This window comes from Euprymna scolopes, chromosome 2 (genome assembly GCF_053919585.1).
Source record: "Euprymna scolopes isolate OS-2025 chromosome 2, ASM5391958v1, whole genome shotgun sequence".
NCBI classification, from domain to species: Eukaryota; Metazoa; Mollusca; class Cephalopoda; order Sepiida; family Sepiolidae; genus Euprymna; species Euprymna scolopes.
This window is the reverse complement of record NC_136483.1, coordinates 37,918,564-37,939,516: the sequence shown is the minus strand read 5'-3', so window position 1 is coordinate 37,939,516 and position 20,953 is coordinate 37,918,564. Positions and strand designations below refer to the sequence as shown.

At 31.4% G+C, this 20,953-nt stretch overlaps 1 protein-coding gene across 2 annotated transcripts in view; it reads left to right on the top strand.

The window, feature by feature from the left end:
• The window catches only part of LOC145291166 (nucleoside diphosphate kinase 6, mitochondrial-like), a 39,365-nt gene extending 18,412 nt beyond the window's left edge, over nucleotides 1-20,953 (top strand). The window contains exons 2-7 of one of the 2 annotated variants that reach the window (XM_080136711.1): nucleotides 1,180-1,282; nucleotides 8,731-8,770; nucleotides 12,260-12,343; nucleotides 14,536-14,612; nucleotides 16,952-17,050; nucleotides 20,829-20,953. In XM_080136711.1, coding sequence (XP_079992837.1) covers nucleotides 1,180-1,282; nucleotides 8,731-8,770; nucleotides 12,260-12,343; nucleotides 14,536-14,612; nucleotides 16,952-17,050; nucleotides 20,829-20,845 — 420 coding nt within the window. In that variant the 3' untranslated portion in view covers nucleotides 20,846-20,953. Of the gene's footprint in view, nucleotides 1-1,179; nucleotides 1,283-8,730; nucleotides 8,771-12,259; nucleotides 12,344-14,535; nucleotides 14,613-16,951 lie in introns of both variants that reach the window. The other variant, XM_080136701.1, reaches the window with a different exon arrangement.

The window sequence follows — 20,953 nt, the reverse complement described above, 5'->3', positions numbered from 1 at the left end:
ATGCTCTTAAAGAGGGAAAAATATCCAAACATGCAAGGCAGAAAAATAATAACTTCCTTAATTTTAATTGGATTTAAAAAATTTTAAAAAGATTCTTTCTTAGCTTATCAAGCTCTTTCTATGTATGCCATTATTGAAATATGTTAAGCCATTTCAATTTTTGGTCCCCCCTACAAAAGGAGGGTGGATCTGTAAATTCACCCTTGTCTGTTTGTCTGTTCATCTGTCCGCAATTTTCTCAATAACTACGCTTTGGAATTTTTTAAAATCTTGCACAAATATTAAACATAATATGAGTAAAAAAAAGTAACAGAACGGATTTTCTGGGAGAACTCTGGTTGCCTCCCTAGGGGTGCCTTTCAGGTTAAAATTGACACTTTTGTGCTTATTAAAAAAAAAATTAATGCTTTGGATTTTTATAAAACTTTCTGAAAAGTTGTAACTAACTGATTTCTATATAATTTTGTTTGTCTATACTTCATGATAACTCTTGGGTGTGCCCCAGCGGCTCTTTTCAGGCTAATAAAAACACTCAATTTTTGGGACTATTTTACCATATTTGTCCAAAATTTTCCGTATATGTCTATTTAACAGTTTTGCATGGTACTGAAGTCAAATTTAAATATGTTAAGGCCTTGGGGAATTTGGGGGCTAAATGCAGGGAGGGGGTAAATAATGGACTTACTCATTTCTATCTTTGCATGGTGCAGAACTCAAATTTACATATGTTAAGGCCTAAAACTGCACCGTTTGTTCATTTCCATCAGGATTTGACGTCCCCTGAGGACTTTTGTGGGCTAAATGGGGCAGGGGGGGGGGCGATGCTGAACTTTTTTGTCATTTTTTTTTTTTATGCCTCGTTCACTGTGCACTCATGTTTCATGTGTATTGCTAATGTAAACGAGCTAAAACAAAAACAACTACTACTTCAAGGTCAAAAAACAGGCAAGGATAAGTGTGAAATGGATAGATTCTGATCCAGGAACCAGCAATTCTTTCCATTTTGTCAGAAACATCACTCATAGAATGTGAGGACTAAAGGACAAAATAACGGAAGTGAGGAGTTACAATTTTATTTCAGAATTAAAAATTAATTTTATCCTAAATTTGTATGAATAAATTTTGTGAATTGTCTCTAACCTACAACTGAACCCGAATGTTCACTTTTTTTTTCTTCAGGAAATTCGGAGATTAATAATAAACAATGGATTTCTTTTCGTACAAACAAAAATTGTCAAACTCAGCCGACCAGAAGCAGAAGAATTCTATCAAATCCATCAAGGTGAGATTTGCACTTTTTTAATATATTTATGATTCCGCTCTTTGTCCCTTAAAATTATATTTTTTCAGATGTGGATATAGCATAGTTAGTCACATTTAGCTTTGACCATGACATTTAAAGTTAAATGCGACACCTTGCAGATCCTAGAAACAAATTACCTTTTTGCTAACGGAAATCTGAAGTAAAATGACAAGATCAAAAGTTTAGAAGTGACATGAATAGGAAATTTGAGAAGAAGGCCAGAAGTGAGGGACTTCTTCAATTCATTAGTGTACAAGAATGTTTCATTTAGAAGCAATGTGAATGTCTGGAATGTAGGTTTTAAAATCACCAATAGTTTCAACTCCTCCCCCTTAATTTGTACTTAAGATAAATAATACATATTTTCAGTATAAATGATAAATTGGCAAGAAATGATGAACTCATGAAAAACTTCCACCAAAATTCCATCTAACAGAACCAGAGACTAGCCAAGAAGTTTTCATATCAACCCCCCCCCCTCTTGCATAACATAACTGAGACTTTCAAATATATACAGTGATGATCATATTTATTGGCACGGTAAAATAAAAGTTAAATTTTGTCTAATAAATTCTAAAAAAGGGATTAAATTAAAAAAAATAACAAAGTATATTATGTATTTTTAACTGGCCTTTCCGATGCAGCAATCGGATTTTAGAAAAAATAAATAACAAAGGAACAACAAACATAATTGCAAAAAAACCCTTGTTCAAAATTATTGGCACGGCTTTGTTTTTCTTTTAGTATCAGTATAATATCAATCAATTTCCGGTTTACGTGCTTTCTGAACTTTTTTATAGCCATATTATGCTTGTTTAACGCTAATTCAGTGAATAATTTTTTTCAGATAATTTTTAAATAGCGATTTATTTAAACTATTATAAGTGACTAAATTATAATTTTCAATCGCCATGGTTAAAACTAAGGAACACAGCGAAGACGTCAGGAAGCTTGTTGTAGCATGCCATACCAATGGGGAGGGCTATGATAAGATTTCAAAGAAGCTAAACCTTTCCAAATCCACTGTTAGAGCCATAATAAACAAGTTCAAATCGCAAGGCCACGTTATGAGTTTAGAGGGTAGAGGGAGAAAAAGGATTCTTTCCCTAAGAGATGAACGGAAAATTGTTCGACAAGTAAAACAAAAACCCAAGGATCTCTGTTGGGGAGATTGTTGATGAACAGAGCACCTCTGGAGTGAATGTATCTCGACATACAGTTGGTAGAGTTTTGAAGAGAACTGGTTTAAAAGCATGTCGTCCGAGAAAGACTCCCTTATTGAAGCCTATGCACCTGAAAGCAAGGCTAGCCTTTGCAAAACGTCATATTGATAAAGATGTTGCATTCTGGAAACGTGTTCTATGGACTGACGAAACGAAAATAGTTATTTGGCCATAATAAAGTGTCTTATATTTACAGAAAATCTGGCGAAGCTTTCCTGCCTAAGAACACCATACCCACAGTGAAGCACGGTGGAGGCAGTTTGATGTTTTGGGGATCCTTTGCTGCCTCTGGACCAGGGCGACTTGTTATGGTCACAGGTAGCATAAAAAAGGAAGATTATGTTAAAATATTGGATGAAAACCTGAAAGACTCTGCTAAAGAGCTCTCACTTGGTCGTCGTTGGTGGTTCATGCAAGATAATGACCCAAAGCATTCGGCTAAACTGACTAAGAAATGGCTTGAGGACAATCATATTAATGTTTTGGAGTGGCCATCACAAAGCCCAGACCTTAATCCAATTGAAAATTTATGGAGAACATTAAAATTGAGGGTAATGCAAAGGAAGCCTAAGAATCTTATTCAATTGGAGGATTATTGTCAGGAAGAGTGGGCTAAAATTACTACTGAAGAGTGCAACAACTTGGTTGTAAACTATGAAAAGCGACTGAGGAAGGTAATCAAGGCCAAAGGCTATACAATTGATTATTAAATAAATCGTGCCAATAATTTTGAACAAGGGTTTTTTGCAATTATGTTTGTTGTTCCTTTGTTATTTATTTTTTCTAAAATCCGATTGCTGCATCGGAAAGGCCAGTTAAAAATACATAATATACTTTGTTATTTTCTTTAATTTAATCCCTTTTTTAGAATTTATTAGACAAAATTTAACTTTTATTTTACCGTGCCAATAAATATGATCATCACTGTATATATTTAAGAGTGTAGCCATCAACAATTCTAGGTTTTTCAGACTTTTATCATTTTTTAATATATTAAAATATTTTAATATTTTAAAAAAATTAAGTCTGAAAAACTTACAATTGTTGATGGCTACATTCTTTTAAATATACATTTGTTTCTCTCGTTGGAGCTACACAACCATCACTTTATATATATATATATATATATATATATATATATATATACTAGCAAAAGTACCCGTTGTTGACTGGGTTCAAAAACAGCCTACAGAAAATGGACTCTGATTATAAAAGTATGATAGGTTATGAAAAGGAAGGGTTGTAAAGATATAGCTTCGAATTTGGGGGTATCAAAACCAAAGCAAAATATGATGAAAGTAAAAATAAAATAGATAAACCCCATAATTTATTATACCATACCTGTTCACATTGAAACACTTATCACAATATTCTGTGGATCTATATTAAAAAACCTTGTTAAAGTTTGTGACATATTTTCATTCTATAGAGGCCAGGCGCGAATGCAGACCCCACAATTTTATTATACCATCCCTATTTAAGTTAAAACATACTTATCAAAGTATTATGTACATCTATATCAAAAACACTTGTAAACGTTTTTTTTTTAATTTTTAAATTTTTTATTTCCATACTTTGTGGACCAGGTGCGTACGCAGCCCCCACAATTTTAATGAATCCTCATTATGCCAGATAAAACATACCCATTCCTGTGTCTCGATACATCTTCTATCATTATATGTGATCAGTTTTCTATAATAGTCAACCATATAGGAGCCTATTCGCAGATGTTCAGCTTTATATTATGGATATATATATATATATATATATATATATAAGCAGGCTCCTTCAGTCTTGGACAGACTATGGATACCCACAAAGGGTTGCTTGCGCGTGAAATTTTTGTGGCAGGAGGTGCGTAATCTCCAATCACACCTTTCCTGAGACGACATTGTTAAATACCAGTGGCAAGTGAAGTACAGGACGACTGGAAACAAATGCCGAGATAAGCGGAGAGCACATACAGCGCCTACCCTTCCCAAATGGTCACCCATCTTGTACTGGCCAGACTCAACATTGCTTAACTTCGGTGATCTGGTGAGAACCGGTGTATCAACGTGATTGTGCCATATATATATATATATATATAAAATTTGTATATTTCCGGAAAAGTATATTCAAGGAGGTATAAGGAGGAAAAAAAACATGTTGTTTTTAATTTTTTTATTTTTTATTTTGATATTTGAGCTGTCCTCTGGTCTTGTTCACAAAATGTAGTGAAATGAATCAAAATGAAAGACATTGGAAATACTAGAAATTTTATCTTTGGGCTGCATTTATTCTTTGCCAAAACTTTTGAAATAGTTTATGTGAATTTTCATAACCAGTTAACTTTTAGCTAATATAAACTCAACAGAAGATGCAAAGAATTCCAAACTTTGCTACAAGTTATCCCACACCAGCTTGCTTGTGACACAGTTCTGATTCAATTGCTTTAACTCGAAAAATGCTTTGAATTTGTGTTTTTTCAGTGAACACTCAAATTGCTAGATTATATCAGATAAAATAGAAAACTTTCTCGACAACGCAACCTAATCAGAAAAATATTGACATCTAGTATGTGATGCATAATGTTAATAACTGAAAGAACCCATTAATATAAATTCTGTAAACTGATAAATAGGAATTCATATTTTAATGTTGTCTCATCACCTCTTCTGCATGTCTGAACTAACTGCTATAGCTCAAAAATGATTTGGATTTGTGTTTTTCCTGTGGACACCAATAGTGATATTTATTGCTGAAAGATTTACCTTATAAGGGAGAATGAAATTATTTCTGAGCAAAAACCCACCCATAAAAAAATCATAATTTCTTTGCAGTTTTTAATGACTGCATTTCAGTCAATTTTCTCTCTCTATATATAGTGTGAATATTTCCATTAACCATCAAATCCTATTAAAATTCAACCCCTTTTAAAACATCTGCCACTGATTTAAAAAAAAAAAAAAAAAAAAAAAGGAAACATTTTTATCCAGACATTTTTACTTTACTGCATAATACTCGTAGGGTTTTCATATAATATTGAATGTACAACCCTTCCATCCATACAGTTTTACTACAACAAAATAAACATTTTTCTACTTTTTAAAAGTAAAATATTTTTTTTTTAAATTTGGAAGATATTTCAAGCTTAAGTTATTTTACCATCCAGTTGATATGTTTTTTTTTGTTTTTTGTTTTTTTTTGTGCTTGTCCAGAATCTCTCCTTACCTGTAACAAAAAAAATATTGTTTACTAAAAATTGCATAAATTGATCAAGTAGTTTTATTTTTATAACGAAAATCATTTTTAAGCGATTAATATGAATTTGTAGGTATTACAAAAATGTACAAGGTTGATTCTCAACTCTATTTCTGAAGAACTTTTAAGGGGGTTAACAACCAGTGATGAATTTTAGTTTTTTAATGCTTTACTAATGTTTTTCTTTTTGAAACGCTACTGCATTATTTTTTTTTTTTTAAATTCACAAAAATTTAAATGTTTTGGAGTTATTTTCTTTGTCTCTTGAACTATCTCGCAATGCCATCTTGAAAACATTTCAAGATGGCGTTGCAAGGTCATTCCTTGTAGTTTAGCCATAATATTTAATTTTTTTTTTTTATTCAAAAAATAAAACTACTTGACCAATTTACATGATTTTTTTGGTGTACAATATTTTCTTTTACAGATACACACATACAGATTTTTTTATTTTTGTTTTTTCATGGAGGGGGAGTTCTGGACAAGAATTTTTTTTTTTTTTTTTTACATGTACATATCTATAGTGTCACAACTTCCAAGTCAACAACAGTAATATTTAACCTGTTTCCAATATGATGTAATATTTGTAGTTAATATCAACTGAATGACAAGTTAACATTTCTTTATCATGTAAACAAGATGCCATGTAAAAGTTCAAGGTTTTTTAACACTGGTATGGGTGGATGTGGAAGGAGTAATGAAATCTGTAATTCAGACATTTTAGCAATTCTCGAGGTGACCTACTTAGTGAAATGTATGAACCCATGTTTTCTTTCCAGCTATGGTTGAAAAAAAAAAAGTTGAAATATGTCTACAATATGTTTTTAATGGTTGTCAACACCAAATTATTTATGGTAATCATCTACGATAAATAATCTATAACAGACCATTTATGATAAGTATTGTAATTATATTCAAATTAAAAATCTTTAGCCTTACACAACTTTCCTTGGACTTTTTGCAGTTTCATAACCCTTGCTTCATTTTTTTTTTTGTCTTTTAGTCCTCATATCTCATGACTGATTTTTCTAGCAAAAGGAAAAGAACTGCTGTTTTGGGGGTTAGAATCTATCCATCTATCACTTACTGTTGTCTAATTTTTTACCTTCAAGTAGTAATTTTTTTAAGTTCCTTACATTTAAGTGGTTTCATGCCTTGTCTACAGAAATATCCATAAAAAAATCCAACACCTGCAATGGTTTGGTTCTTCAATTGTTTTTTTTTTTTCTATTTACAGTAAATCAGCATTTTCTGGCTATAATTCTATGATGAAATAATCTTATATTATTTAGTTGGTTTTCTCATTAGATTAAAATATTAACTGTCTGTTTAATGACATACCAACCACATTTTAGTTTATTTAATGTGGGAGCACAATGCCTTCGGGCTGTTTTTTTACAAAACCTTTGTGTTCCCGGTAACACTGGTTGAGAAACATGAGGTTAAAGAATAAACTGAAAAATAAATAGTTGCATTTAGTCTTGATTAATTAGAATATTAACTGCATGTTAATTTACGATAGTGAACCTTTGACAAGCTCGTCGTACATTTTATTCTGAATATCTTTATAATCTTAAGGTCTAACAAAGCAATTGCAATTATATCACCTTTACCATTCAGTTTTGTTTGCCATTTTATTATGACATACCAATCTTTTTTAAGTTATCCAATGTGTAAGCACAACACCTATTGTATACAATTAAGCATAAGTTTTTGGAGAGAAATTAGTGTTATACCTAAGTTTGTTATACCTAAGTCAGGAAGTGCTGCATGATCATTTTCCTCAAACAATCTCTTAAAGAAAAGATTAGACTGATTCGACCATGCTAGGTGCTGCAATCCATGAGAGTTCATCTATAAAGCAACAGCTCCAGAACCACTCTAAGTTTGTCAAAGACACCCGGGAGGCCAGCTGACGATGTGGTTGCACACCATCTAATCAGACATCAAACCTAGCTCTGGTCCATAGATCTATATTGTTTACCACTGGTTCCAGGATTGGCTGCTACAGACCATCATCCATAATCTACGTCATCTTGGATGCTGTGTATTCTATGGGAGGAGCTAGCTCAACCCATTCTAAGTGAATGCTGCCTCAGGTACAAATAATAAGAAACACTTAAGAACAGCTTAACATTCACAGTTAACACGAATTGGAACAAATACATTGAGAGCATTGCCAAGGCTGCTGTGAAGAAGGTGGGCTCTCTCTACCGTGCTAGAAAGTTACTTACGCCTGAAAGTATCCTGTATCTCTACAAGGCCACCGTTCACCCATATATGAAGTATTGCCGTCACATTTGGGCTTGTGCATCTGCTACTTGTCTCTCACTCCTGGACAGGGTTCAAAAGAGTCGCCAACCTGATAAGCTCTGAACTATCATCTAAGCTTCAACCTCTGTCCCATCAATGAAATGTTGCTTCCCTCTGCCTGTTTTACAAGTATTTTTAATGGTGGATGCTCTGATGAATTACAAGCCCTCGTACCTCCTTGAAGTAATTTCCCCTGACAAACAGCAAAGTCCCACCCCTACGCAGTATAGATCCCTAGATGTAAGAAAGCCTTCCACCCTAATAGTTTCTTCCCCAGAACTGCTAGATTTTGGAATTCCATTATGAGTTCCTGCTTCCCCAACTGTACTTACATGCAGAAGTTCAAGTGTAATGTGAACAGACATCTTGCTGCTCAACTTCCTTCATAGTATTCCTGCAACTTATATCCCTGATAGTAGCCCCCTACATCAAAGTGGCACTGTACCTTGTTTGGGGTGAAAATGTAAGAAAAAAAAGAAAAAAAAAATTGATCATACCTTTCTGAACAATGTTAATGCATAAATGAGCACATTAGATCCGATTGTTGTTTATCCTGTTGTCCATGATAATATCCATTTAGCCAATTACACCTCTCCCTCTCAAAACATTTTTTTAAAATAGAAATGTTATTTCTTGTTCTAATTTCAGAAAAGTTTTTCTACAACAGACTTGTGACATTTATGTGCAGGTAAGATAATTTATCTTTTTTAGTTTTTAGAAACTTATATTAAGGTTGTCTTACTAGAATTTTAAATTTTCATATGATATATGTGTTAGTGTTGGAATGATTAATCAGAACTTTTAGGGGTATTGGAATCAGAAAAAATTGTGCCTATTTTCCAATGCCAAATACGATTCTTTTGTCTTTTTTATTTGACTTTGTTAAAAGTAAAATCTTCCACTGCTGGTAGTAATGATAAAATAATAAATATTTATTGATTTTAAACTAATATTAAAACTGAAATCTATAGATCATCCTTTACAAGTGTATTTTTTACGCTTGAGAAAATATCTGCACACTTAGCATGTGTTTACATGATAATTGGGAAAAAATAACTACTTCATAGTTAAAAATTTAGAGATTTATAAGGAATCGGAATCAGTTATACTTTGATTTGCATATGATTGGAGCACAGGGTGGAACAGGTGTTGGTGTGATTGCAGAGTGTTACCTCTGTCAATAGAGAAATTATTGATGGATTGGATTCATGGAGGATTGGGAAATTTGCATTAATTTTAATGCAAAAAATTGTTTTAACTCCAATGTTTTGATTTACAAACATGATTATAAGTTCTAAAAACTGTCCTAGTCAGGAAACAAGGCCAAGCACTAAACATCTCATAATGAGTCTCTTTAACTGCACCTCTGCTCCTGGCTAATAGGCAAAAAAGGAATATGTGGAGCCTACCTACTCCTTAAGCAGTTTAGGTTTACAAACCAGTGATTTGATTGAGTCACCAGCTCTAGGGAGGTTGTTGACGAGGACTGAAGAGGTCTCCCTCTCTTGTTTGGTGCCAAGACATATGAGGTCAGTGGCACAGGTTTAACATCAGTTTTCCTTCTCCTAGATGGTTGATCTGATGAGATCTGCAGGTCCATCAGCACCGAGAGGGTTAGCCCTGCACCTGGTTTCAAGGCCAGGTATTTTTACCCTTTGACAGTGTATGGTATGATGGTCTTCTCATGAAAATCAATATTAATCATGAAAAATAGTATTACTAGACAAATTTTTAACATAATTAAATCCTTATTAAATAAGAGAAGAATCCTGGTTGTCGTTGATGGTTGTATGTCAAAACAATATGATATAAATGCTGGTGTACCTCGGGTTGATCCTTGGACCCTTATTTTTCTAATATTCATAAATGACCTCCCTTATAAAATTGTTTCTGAGATAGGGGTATATGCTGAATACACCACACTCTATAACAGACATACGGAGAAAATGAATGACCACATATCCAAGGCAATGGCGGAAACCCCAGAGGAAGACGTCCAGTCTGTAGTGGAATGGTGACAAAAATGGATGGTCACATTCAATGCTACCAAGACTAAGTTTCTTTCCTTTCAATAACTACAAGAAACCATGGTTAATGATACATTACCTGAAAGTACTTCATTGAAACGCCTCGACTTAACATTCACGGCAAACATGAGTTAGGACAAATACATTGAGGGCATTGCCAAGGCTGCTGCAAGGAAGGTGGGCTATCTGTACCATGCTAGAAAGTTACTTATAGTTGAGAGTATTCTGTACCTCTACAAAGCCACCATTCGCCCATGTATGGAGTATTGTTGCTACATTTGGACTTGTGCATCTGCTACTAATCTCTCCTTCTTGGACAGAGTTCAAAAGAGAGTCACCAACCTAATAGGTCCCACACTATCAGCTAGGCTTCAACCGCCATCCCATTGACGAAATGCTGCATTCCTCTACCTGTTTTACAAATATTTTAATGGTAGGTGTTCCGACAAACTACAAGCCGTTGTCCCTCCTCAACGTAAATACCCTCATCAAACCCGACAAGCAGCAAAATCCCACCCCTACATAGAAATCCTTAAATGTAAGAAAGCCTTCTACTCTAATATTTTCTTCCATTGGACTGCTAGACTTTGGAATTCTCTTCCGGGTCTCTGCTTCCCAGACTGTACTGACATGCAGAAGTTCAATTGGAATGTAAACAGACATCTTGCTGCTGAACTCCCTACATAGTATCCCTGAAAATTATGTCCCAGATAGTATCCCTCGATATCAAAGTGACACTGTGCCTTGTTTGGGGTGAAAATGCCATAATAATAATAAAATCATTAAATTTATACCTCTTCCATTTGAAAAGTTTCTAATAAGATGTCCTCTTTGAAATGAATATCATTTGAAAAACAAGTTTATCATTATAAACAAAATGGCATCTAAAAGTTTGAGGTTTTTTTTTTTAAATGTAATTTCTTATCACATTCTGGCGTTGATTTAATATTGTTATCCGATAACATTATGTGCGCATTGATATGTTTACCAACATGCACATAGCTCTAGTATCATGCTGATAACCAACAAACATTTGGAATTTATCAATTCTTCCTTTTTAATGTCATTCGTTCAAAAATATTTCTGGACAATGTGTCACTACAACCTATTCAGAAAAAAAATCTATTAAAATCTGAACTATTTATTCATATGCTTATAAATCGTTGAAAAGAATAAAATAAATAGTTAAATTAAAAAAAAATCAGACATTAGATTGATAAAGATTTAGACATTTCTAGTATAAATAAAACAATTTAAAAATTTGATTTTGTAGAGATTAATACCAGGATCATAAAGTTAAACCAATTTATACTGTTAAACATAACTCGTGTATAAACACAACTTATTTTGTACTTTAGTCCTCATATTCATTTCTTACAAAGGGGGAAGAATTGCTGTTTTCTGTATTGGAATCATACACTTAATAATTGGCTAGTTTTTGATTTTGAAGTAGTTAATAAAAAAATTTTTTTTTTTTTTTCAGCACCTTGCATCGTTGTTTTGTCTTGTTTGAAGCGATTTCTATAAAAAAGATGGACAGTATCTATTTCTTACTTTGTCTGCCCAATACTTTAATTATCTCCCCTTTTCACACTCATTTAAAATATTTACCTATAACTATTTATCTATTACAATAAAACTAAATTAACATAAAATGATGAGTTAATTTTGTATTAATATTTAAGAAAAAAATAATCAATGCTGATCTTTTATACTAAAAATAATAAAATAAATAAATAAAATTCACCTGTTACCAATTAAAAATAAATTAATAATAAATAAAGATAAAAACTTAAGATTCAATGTGGACTCTGCAAGATACTAAAAAATAAATTTAAAAAAGATTAATAATTCAATGTTTGTGCTGATTGAATTCTTTGCTGCCGCATTAAAATTCCAATATATCACAGCAACTTTCAAAACAAAATGTTTGAATTTTGAGAATTTTGCCCAAAATATCAAAATATAATTTCTTCATCATTCTGAACTTTTGTTAACCCAATCACCAAAACTAAAAAAAAAATTAAAAAGAAAATGCTGAATTATGAAAAATGTGAGACATTTGCAGATTAAATTAATTGAATTTAAAAAAAAAAAAAAAAATATTTTTCTTTTTCTGACATGAATTTATTTTAAATCTTGCTTGTCAGTGGCCCAATTGGTGTCCATGTTCTTGCTCGTGATGATGCCATCAATACATGGAGAAAACTGCTCGGTCCAACACGTGTGTTAAGGTATGTGGAATATTTACCATTTTTATTGTTAAAACATTGATTTTTCTTTTTTCATAAACAAGTCAGTCATTTTAACCTTTTATTAATAATTAAAAAAGTAGACGATTTATTTATGAAAGGTCACATAATATAAATACTAAATAGCAACAGACAAAATGTAGGCGGGGTGTGAGGCTTGTTTTGATGGAGTCTCTCTTTAAAAATCTAGAAAAGTTAGGTAATTATCTAACCTATATGAAAATTTATTACTTAAGGATAACATTGTAATTAAAAATTAAATTGAAATTTGCCAAAATAAAGTTGAAACAAGAAATGGGATGGCTGTTCTGCCTATCCTCCAACTCAGTTTTCAGTTGTTCCTAAACTTGAGCTGTATGTATAACCCTTATCCCTGAGTGGCTTCCGGGCCTTGATAAGTGGTCATCACTGTGTAAAAAAAAAAAAAAAAAAAAAAAAAAAAATGCCTGCTGTTGTCCTCTCAGGGGAAGATCCTCAACCTAGTCATAATAGCAATCTTTTTGTCAAGGCATCAGTTTGTTAATATCTACTGCATTAGCCTACTGCTATATATAATCACATAGTGTGTCAGTGTAGATGTGACCGCAGTTGACTACTAATAAGCCTGTGTACCATCTAAAATTACCAACATGTCGGCTATCGCACATTAGAGTTTATATTAGTAAACATAGTTGTTTGAATGTAGAGATGTACTATGGTTCACCGCTAATTAGAACAGTGCACCTTCCAGTTGTCATGCAGGATGAACATCTCTGAAGCTGCTGCGGTCATACTACGGGTGCTTTCATTTGTTGAAACTACAACTAACCTAAAGAATAGGTATTCTTTTATTAAGGTTGAACTCCTCTATATCCGCTATATTTCAATTAGGTTTATGCATATTAAGAGGCTTACCTCATGCAGTTGTCTTACTCTTCATCATGCATGGACAGGCGTTCACTATTGAGGCTAAATGCAAAAATTGCTTTTGAGATGCATGATGTAGTGCTGGGTGCATGAGAACTAGTCAACCAGTCAAGGGCATCACGGAAGGTCATTTTGGAATCCTACTACTCCTCTACATTAATCTTTAAATTTCCAATAAATAAAAATGTTACTGGTACATATTAGACATCTCTAAGGTCATCCGCATGACCTTCCTCAAACTACATATGCCAACCAAAATTTTATTTTCATTATATCTAACAACCTTTGAAAGTTTGTCGAAAATTAGAAAATTTACTGTCTTGCGCACTGTTGATCCCAAAATCAAATTTCAGTGTATAACAAAATTGTAGGCTTTGAACAAATGAAAATTAATGATTATTAGACTAAATTTGGACAAAATCTCATTACCGTTTGAAAAAAAGCATATAAAAAATGACTCGGAAGTATAACTTTTTCATATAAAATTCATTTCAACGGCTAACATATTGAATCTTCTTAATATGATTCGCAGCATATTAAATAAAAAAAATAAAAAAACACTAAGATTTGAAGCCCATAAAAGCAGAAACAATTTGATAATAGATGCAAAATTTTCATTCAGTAAAGTTTTCAGTTTTGAATATTTTTGTATGCGTGAAAGATAACTTAAACCCACCATCTTGATAAGTAATCCTTTTTCTTTCAGATGAAACTGTCTTTATATTTATACAGACACAACATCATGCATGTTAGGTTGAAAAACACCAACAGTAAACAAATAGATGAATCATTACTGAAAGTAGTAATTTCATTTGAAGTAACTTGAAAAAAAAACAAACAAAAAAAAACTACTAATAACTAGGGCTATTACAACAGCATATTCTTTTCTTTGTTTTGATTCTCAGGTGTATATCCATTTATATCTTATATTTTTATGTAGAGTGATGTGGTTAGTTGATTAATTGTGTCTAACTGTGTTGGATATATACTTGAGTCAAAACAATGAAAAGAATGTGCTGTTGTCATAACCCTACGAATAACACTAGAGAAAAAAATTGTGCATTTCTTTAGAGAAAAGATTAAATTTTGTTTCCATCCAAATTTCACTATATTTATCCATTTTTACATACTAAATTCTAGATTGGTTTGTGATACAACATATACGTTACTTTGATTAAAAGTTAATACCTGTAAGTTTTTTTTTCAACTATTATTTGGTCTACCTGTTTTTTTCTCAATATAAATGATTTATTTTTCCTCTCTTCAAGAACCATCTTTGAAGAACCTGATTCAATTCGTGGACGTTTCGGTCTAACAGATACAAGAAATTGTGCACATGGTTCAGGTTTGTATTTAAATTATGTTATCTTAATTTGAATAACTTTTAAACCTTCTCAATCTTGATCAGATGTGGCCATTAACAGAAAACGCTTTGAATATTTCTATTTGTTTATTTATTTATTTTTTTTGTTTTACCCCAAACTTCATGAAAAGTGTCCATATTTTCTACTTAAAAAAAAAAAAAAAATGAATTGCAGCAAAGTGAAACCTCATCTTCCACTTGGTGCAGATTACGAACCCATGTTAGTTATTTTTTGTTATTTCCAAAACACATAATATAATTATTACTGGTAATTATTATAAATATTGCAACAATTTAATATCAAATATAAATGGAAACTCACACTTCAACAATAATTTAGGAGCCTCTGCAAACCTATGCTATTGGCGTCCTACAACTTCTGACTTCGAGCATAAACACATCTCCACTGAATGTTTTTTATTCTTTTTGAAGATATGGTATACCATGAAAATTCAAAGAACATAACTCCACGATACTATCCTGGTTCGATGTATTCGTTGATAAATAATTAATAATAAAAAATTGTCATTTATTCTTTTTACCGTGTTTTGCATCCAACAATGTTTTTCTATCAAAACCGCATTGATATAGACTTCAAACACAACTCCTTATACACTATGCATAATGCTTCAAGCAAACTACAACATCCTCTTCAATTATTGTATAACTTAAATGTGATTTGTAACATGATGTTACATTTAAACAAAGGTATTTTTTTTTCTTTTGGGAAATATCTGGGTTGCTGGTAGAACAGGTCTAACGATTTTAAAACCAAAAGCTGCAACGAAACCAGTTCACATGTAATGACTGACTTGGAGAATCTTCATGGCATATTTTATGATTAAAAAGAAATATGTAAATCTTTCATTGATTATGGTCGTTCACATCTTTATGATTAAATGATAATTGTTTCTTTTAATCAGTTGCTGTTTATTTTGGATCGGTGATGATCGTCTCCAATTTTGTAACTAAATTATTGATGCAGTTATGCAGTATTTAACATTAAAAATGCTCTGCCCGTGTGTGTGTGGTTTTTTTTTTTTTTTTTTTTTTTTTTCCAGAAAGATAATGTTCCTGTCCTAAAAGTTAATTCCATTCATTGTGTTAATGTGAATCTGACTACATGGGAAGTAACTCTCAATGGATGGAGTGAATTAAGCAGCACATTCCACTACACAAATATGAATGTAGTCATTTTTAAATTCAACAAAAGAATTTGGGATCTAAGTTTAGCCAAATTCTACTTGGTATTTTTTGTACTGTTTATATACATTTCAAATTGCCAGTTTCCTGTCAACAACTTTTGCTATGTTAAAAAGGAATTTGTTTATTCTTTCAATCTTTTCTAAATATTGTAAGTGAATTAGGTTCTTTTGATCATGTCACTGAAAATGTTGAGTTATACAAAGCACAGAATGAACCATGGGCCATTAGATCTTTAAATGACCAACTATTCCTCCCGATGGTAGGGAAAGTGGAAACAGTCAGCTATCTGGCAAACAAAGCTCTGTTGAAAATCCAGGAATCTGGACCTGTCTTCATCTGGTTGTCTATACCATTGCATGTGGAGAAACAAAAACATGCCGTTAATGATTGGTGGACAAAGTGATCCATTTTCATAGCTGATGACATGGATTTGTTGGCTGTCCCATAGGTTTCTCGTGTTAGTGTCGCTTCTTTGTAGGAAAGTTACCGTCTCACTTCAGACACAGCACACAAGGTGGCAGAACTTTGATCGACAAGAACATCTATCGTCATAGAAGGCAATGAGTGCTTGTGCATTATAATTGGATATTAAAAATAAATGCATTTTAAGTAAAACACTATTATGTGTCATATTGAAATTAGTAAAAACTTTCTTCTACTACAGTCAATTCTGTATGACAAACTGACTTATCTCCCTTGTTTTCAGATACCTTTCACTATTTCGAATCAGAAAATGGCCGATTTGAGAATTTTTTTTTTTTTTTTAAAATAAATAAATAAGTCTTCTAGTAAATCAATGTGATCATTTTTTTTTAACTTTTACTAATTTCGTCATGCCAGGTAATTATATAATCGTGTTTTTACTTAAAATGCATTTTTTAAACCACTCAAATCATAATGTACAAGCATTAGGCAATGTGTGATTCATTTTGTGTCTCCGATTCACTGCAGTAAGGCTTTCACCTAACAAAACTTTGATGGATTTTTCTTGAAATCAAAACTTCACTAAGTATTAACCACATTTTTAGTAGTTTTCTTTTTAAATTTAAATTTCTTTTTTAATTGATTTCCAACCAATTTTTCATGTGAAACTTCCTCATATTTTTGTTCTTCAGATTCAGAAGAAACGGCAAAGCAAGAAATCAATTTTTTCTTTCCTAATTTAAACATTGAGAAATGGAAAAAGGAAGTCGGCCAGTTCTTAAAGGAAAATGGTAATGTTGTGTATGATGAAAAGTTATGTGAACATATACCGCAACGATAATTGCTAATTAGTGAAATTTTATTATTACTCCAGTATTCAATAGTAGATGACGTCTGACATGATATCAAAGAAAATATATTACAAATAGAATTGGTTTAACACAATAATACGGAATTTAAATTGTTTTTAGGAAGATACTTTCCAGTTGGTTTCAACACTTGTACTAATATACACTAATATTCACAAATAGGATAAATGCAAGATGACAAATTTTGTCAATGGTTTGCATTTTCTTCCAGATTATTCTTAATGTTATTGAAGGTGTATTTAACACATCTTTACGGCTTATATTTCAATAGGATAAATACAAGCAAAACAGTGTGTGGAGGGTATGAGTTTAAATACTTAGTTTTATTCAGACATTTGTTTATAATAACTGTTAATTTTTAATTTATGCAACATATTTTATGTTTAGTTTTAACTTATTTTGAAATAAACAACTTGAAGTTTTACAGTTTCAATTTTCCAATGTATTTTGAATGTTACTTGGAATATATACACAATATTATAAGGTGATATATTTTGTATAGCTTAATTGTTGCCATATAAATATTTTCATATATATATATATATATATATATATATATATATATATATTCCACTTTTAAATAACTCAAATCTTGGCAACTAGGTTTCATGCCAAAATTGTCAGATAAAAGTAGCTATGCTCTAATTTTCACAATTACTGAGCACATTTTATAGGGTATTTTCAGTAGAATTATTGTAGTTGTGTGGGACTCAAACACTTATATGATACTGCTATATAAATGTTGATAAAATGTACTTAGCTTTAATACTTTAAAGTTTCGTCATTCTTCTGGTTTTACTTTTCAATTGATGCAAGTCTGAGACACTTCTAATATACTGTGAAACTGCAGTAAAGTAGGAAAGCCAAGTACATTTTATTACCATTTACAAGCTATAGCTGGATATCCTTTCATTTTTTGTAACAAAACAAGTTTTTTTTTTTTTTTTTTGTTTTTTTAAACTATATACTGTGTATTACTTTGAAATGTGATGTTTGCAATGTTTACTAATTCAAGATTATAACCGAATTTTATACTTGATTTTTTAAAACAAATTTTGTATTTTAATAATAAAACAAAAAACATTTGTCAGAGGCAGTCATGTCATAATATTCTTGTCCCTTGTTTTGTAACCCTAACTCTCCCCAACACCCAAAACAAAAGTCACAAACTCTGACTTTGTTGCATAATTGTCAGACTCATCCATGTTGAACGTATAACTTTGGTTCCTATGCTTTGTTATACAAGACTAACAAATAACTTTTTAGTTTTTTTATAAGTAGCTTTAAAAGTTCTCATGTGTACAGATTCATTGAAAAATAGTTGAAAGCATACAGAAATGATGTTTCAGTGTTTTTGTTTCCTTGTGTTAGCACATTGTGCTATTTTATAAATTTCCTTTATTTCAACAGTAAGAAAGGAAATCGGTACACATAAAACATTTTGAAAAGCTACTAAACAAAAAAAAAATGATTGAAGTTGTTAGTTTATTGTCTGATAATAATAAAAAAAATACTTGTAAATGAATACAAAAAAGAAAATTGTAGTCATTTAAATAATTTGATCTCCACAATTTCTTAATGTAAACTTATTTTTATTATTTTTATTATAAAATGTCTGAATCTGACCTTTGGGTTAGAATCAATTTTTTTGTATTTGTTCTTTGTCTTTGATTGAGGAGAAATCTTCTCAAACTGAGTCAGCTTTTATAAGTAAGAAAATTGTTTCTGGTTAATATGTTCATAGCAATCTAAATGTCTCTTTATTTAAAATGACACTATGATCTGGTTCCTCTCATTTCTATATTGCAATTGACTATTTTTGATATCTCATGTCTGTTTAGATCAAACAATCAGCTATCTACCTCGCTGGTAAATAAGGTTACCTACATGGCCTATGGGTCTATCAAACTAAATAAACTCAACAAACCTATTCTGGCTGACCCAGTATTTATAACACCAATAAAAGTTAATTTTAATATCTACCACTAATGAACACAAAACAATTTGTAATATATTTTGGTTGGTTCCTTGCTTACAAAATCTTTCTATAAAAAAACTACTTATTTTATATATATATTGTGTGTTAGTACTTCAAGTCACACTCTTAGAATCTGTTTATTTCAATAACAAAAAAGTAGTTTTTATTTTACTTGTCTCATAAAATTACAGTTGTCAGTGATCTTTGTGTGTATATCTGTATGAACTAGAACCACACAAAACTAGCTGTCACTATTTGAAATAATTTCTCAAACTAGAGAAATCACATAGGGCAGTTTGTGAAATGTCTAATGAATTACTGACTTCAGTTTCGATTAGCTGTAGTTTATACAGATATGCACACAAGATGTTTGACAGCTGCAAAATTTTATAGTAAAATAAAAGTATTTGTTTTCAAAATGAGTAGAGCTTCAAAGAGTTTGATTATCACATAAAACTTAAATTGGCCTATTTAAAAAAAAAAAATTTTTTTTTTTAAATTTAAGTTATTGTAGAACACCCACGTTTTGTAGCAGAGTTCATAAATTTATAAATTCTGAGCTCGAACCATAGACATATCAATCTCATTTAAAATATAGAAAAAATGCAGTATTATATGTAGTACTTGGAAAATAATTTTTCTTTGGTCAAACAAAATAAAAATCAATCTTGTCAACATTTTTTTGGATGAAAACTTTTTTTTTTTTTCATTATCAATTTTGATATTTATATTTGACTATGTTTTGTTCAATGTGCTCTCAAATATTTGTTAGTTATAAGATTTTCATAGTTATGTCCCCCACCCCATGTCACTGTGGTTGAGTAGTTACGTATGATGAAGCTTCTGATTATTTAGTCTGACCTGAGGAACCTTGAGTCATTCACAATTTCATCGCCAAAAATCAGAAGGTTAGTGATTGCCTTCAGGTCAGCTTTCCTCAATGTTAGCCACATTTTGATCTGAATAAATCGATCTTCTGAATCATAAATGTTGACGCTTTCTATATACTTGAATACAATCAAGTTCAGATTCAAGTCTGAGGAAAAAGTCTGCCTGACACTTTCTTTTTTAATTGTTGTTTCTTGATTATGGACACATTGTGCCATTCATGTGCTTCTAAAGTTAAAACAATCTCTCCTTTTGTACAAGTAACAGCAGTAGGTTCTGAACCAAGTTTGATATAAGGCCATTGGTTCAGGGCACTTTTTGTGGATGCAATTGAAAAGATAAATTCTTAATCTGTACACTTAGCAGTGAAAATGATATTTTAACTTTGAGTGTGACAGGCATAAAATGTTGAAGTGAGATAGACACGTGGATAGAAAGCTTGAAAAACAGTCCCACTGTTGATTGCAGATCATAAATGAACGATCATACCGTTTTCTCTACTCATTGACTCATATTCAAATGTGTAGCGCAACGCTATGATCAACGAAAAAAATCAATTAAATTTGAAGGTTTTAACATTGCTCTTTAAGCTCTGGGATTTGAAAGATTCTCTTCATTTCTCATCTCAGTCCTTTTTGCAAGCCTTTTATTTTCATTCGATTCGTGAATGATTATTTCATTTTTGATCTCCTTTTTGCCAGTGGTTTTTTTTTTTTGTTTTTGTTTTTAAGCTGACAAGGAAAAATGAAACTTTTACAAGAAAATCATCAAAATCGCTGAACAAGTATTAACTAGAATAAAATAAACAAAAATTTTTTTTTTTTTTTTTTCCAGCTGGTTGTTTAAAATGATTCACTGCCCTTTTTGTTAACAATTGTGCTGTGATTTAAAAAAAAAAATCCTCCGTGATATTTTAGTTTTGTTGAATTTTACTGAAATAAAATATTTTTTAACAATAA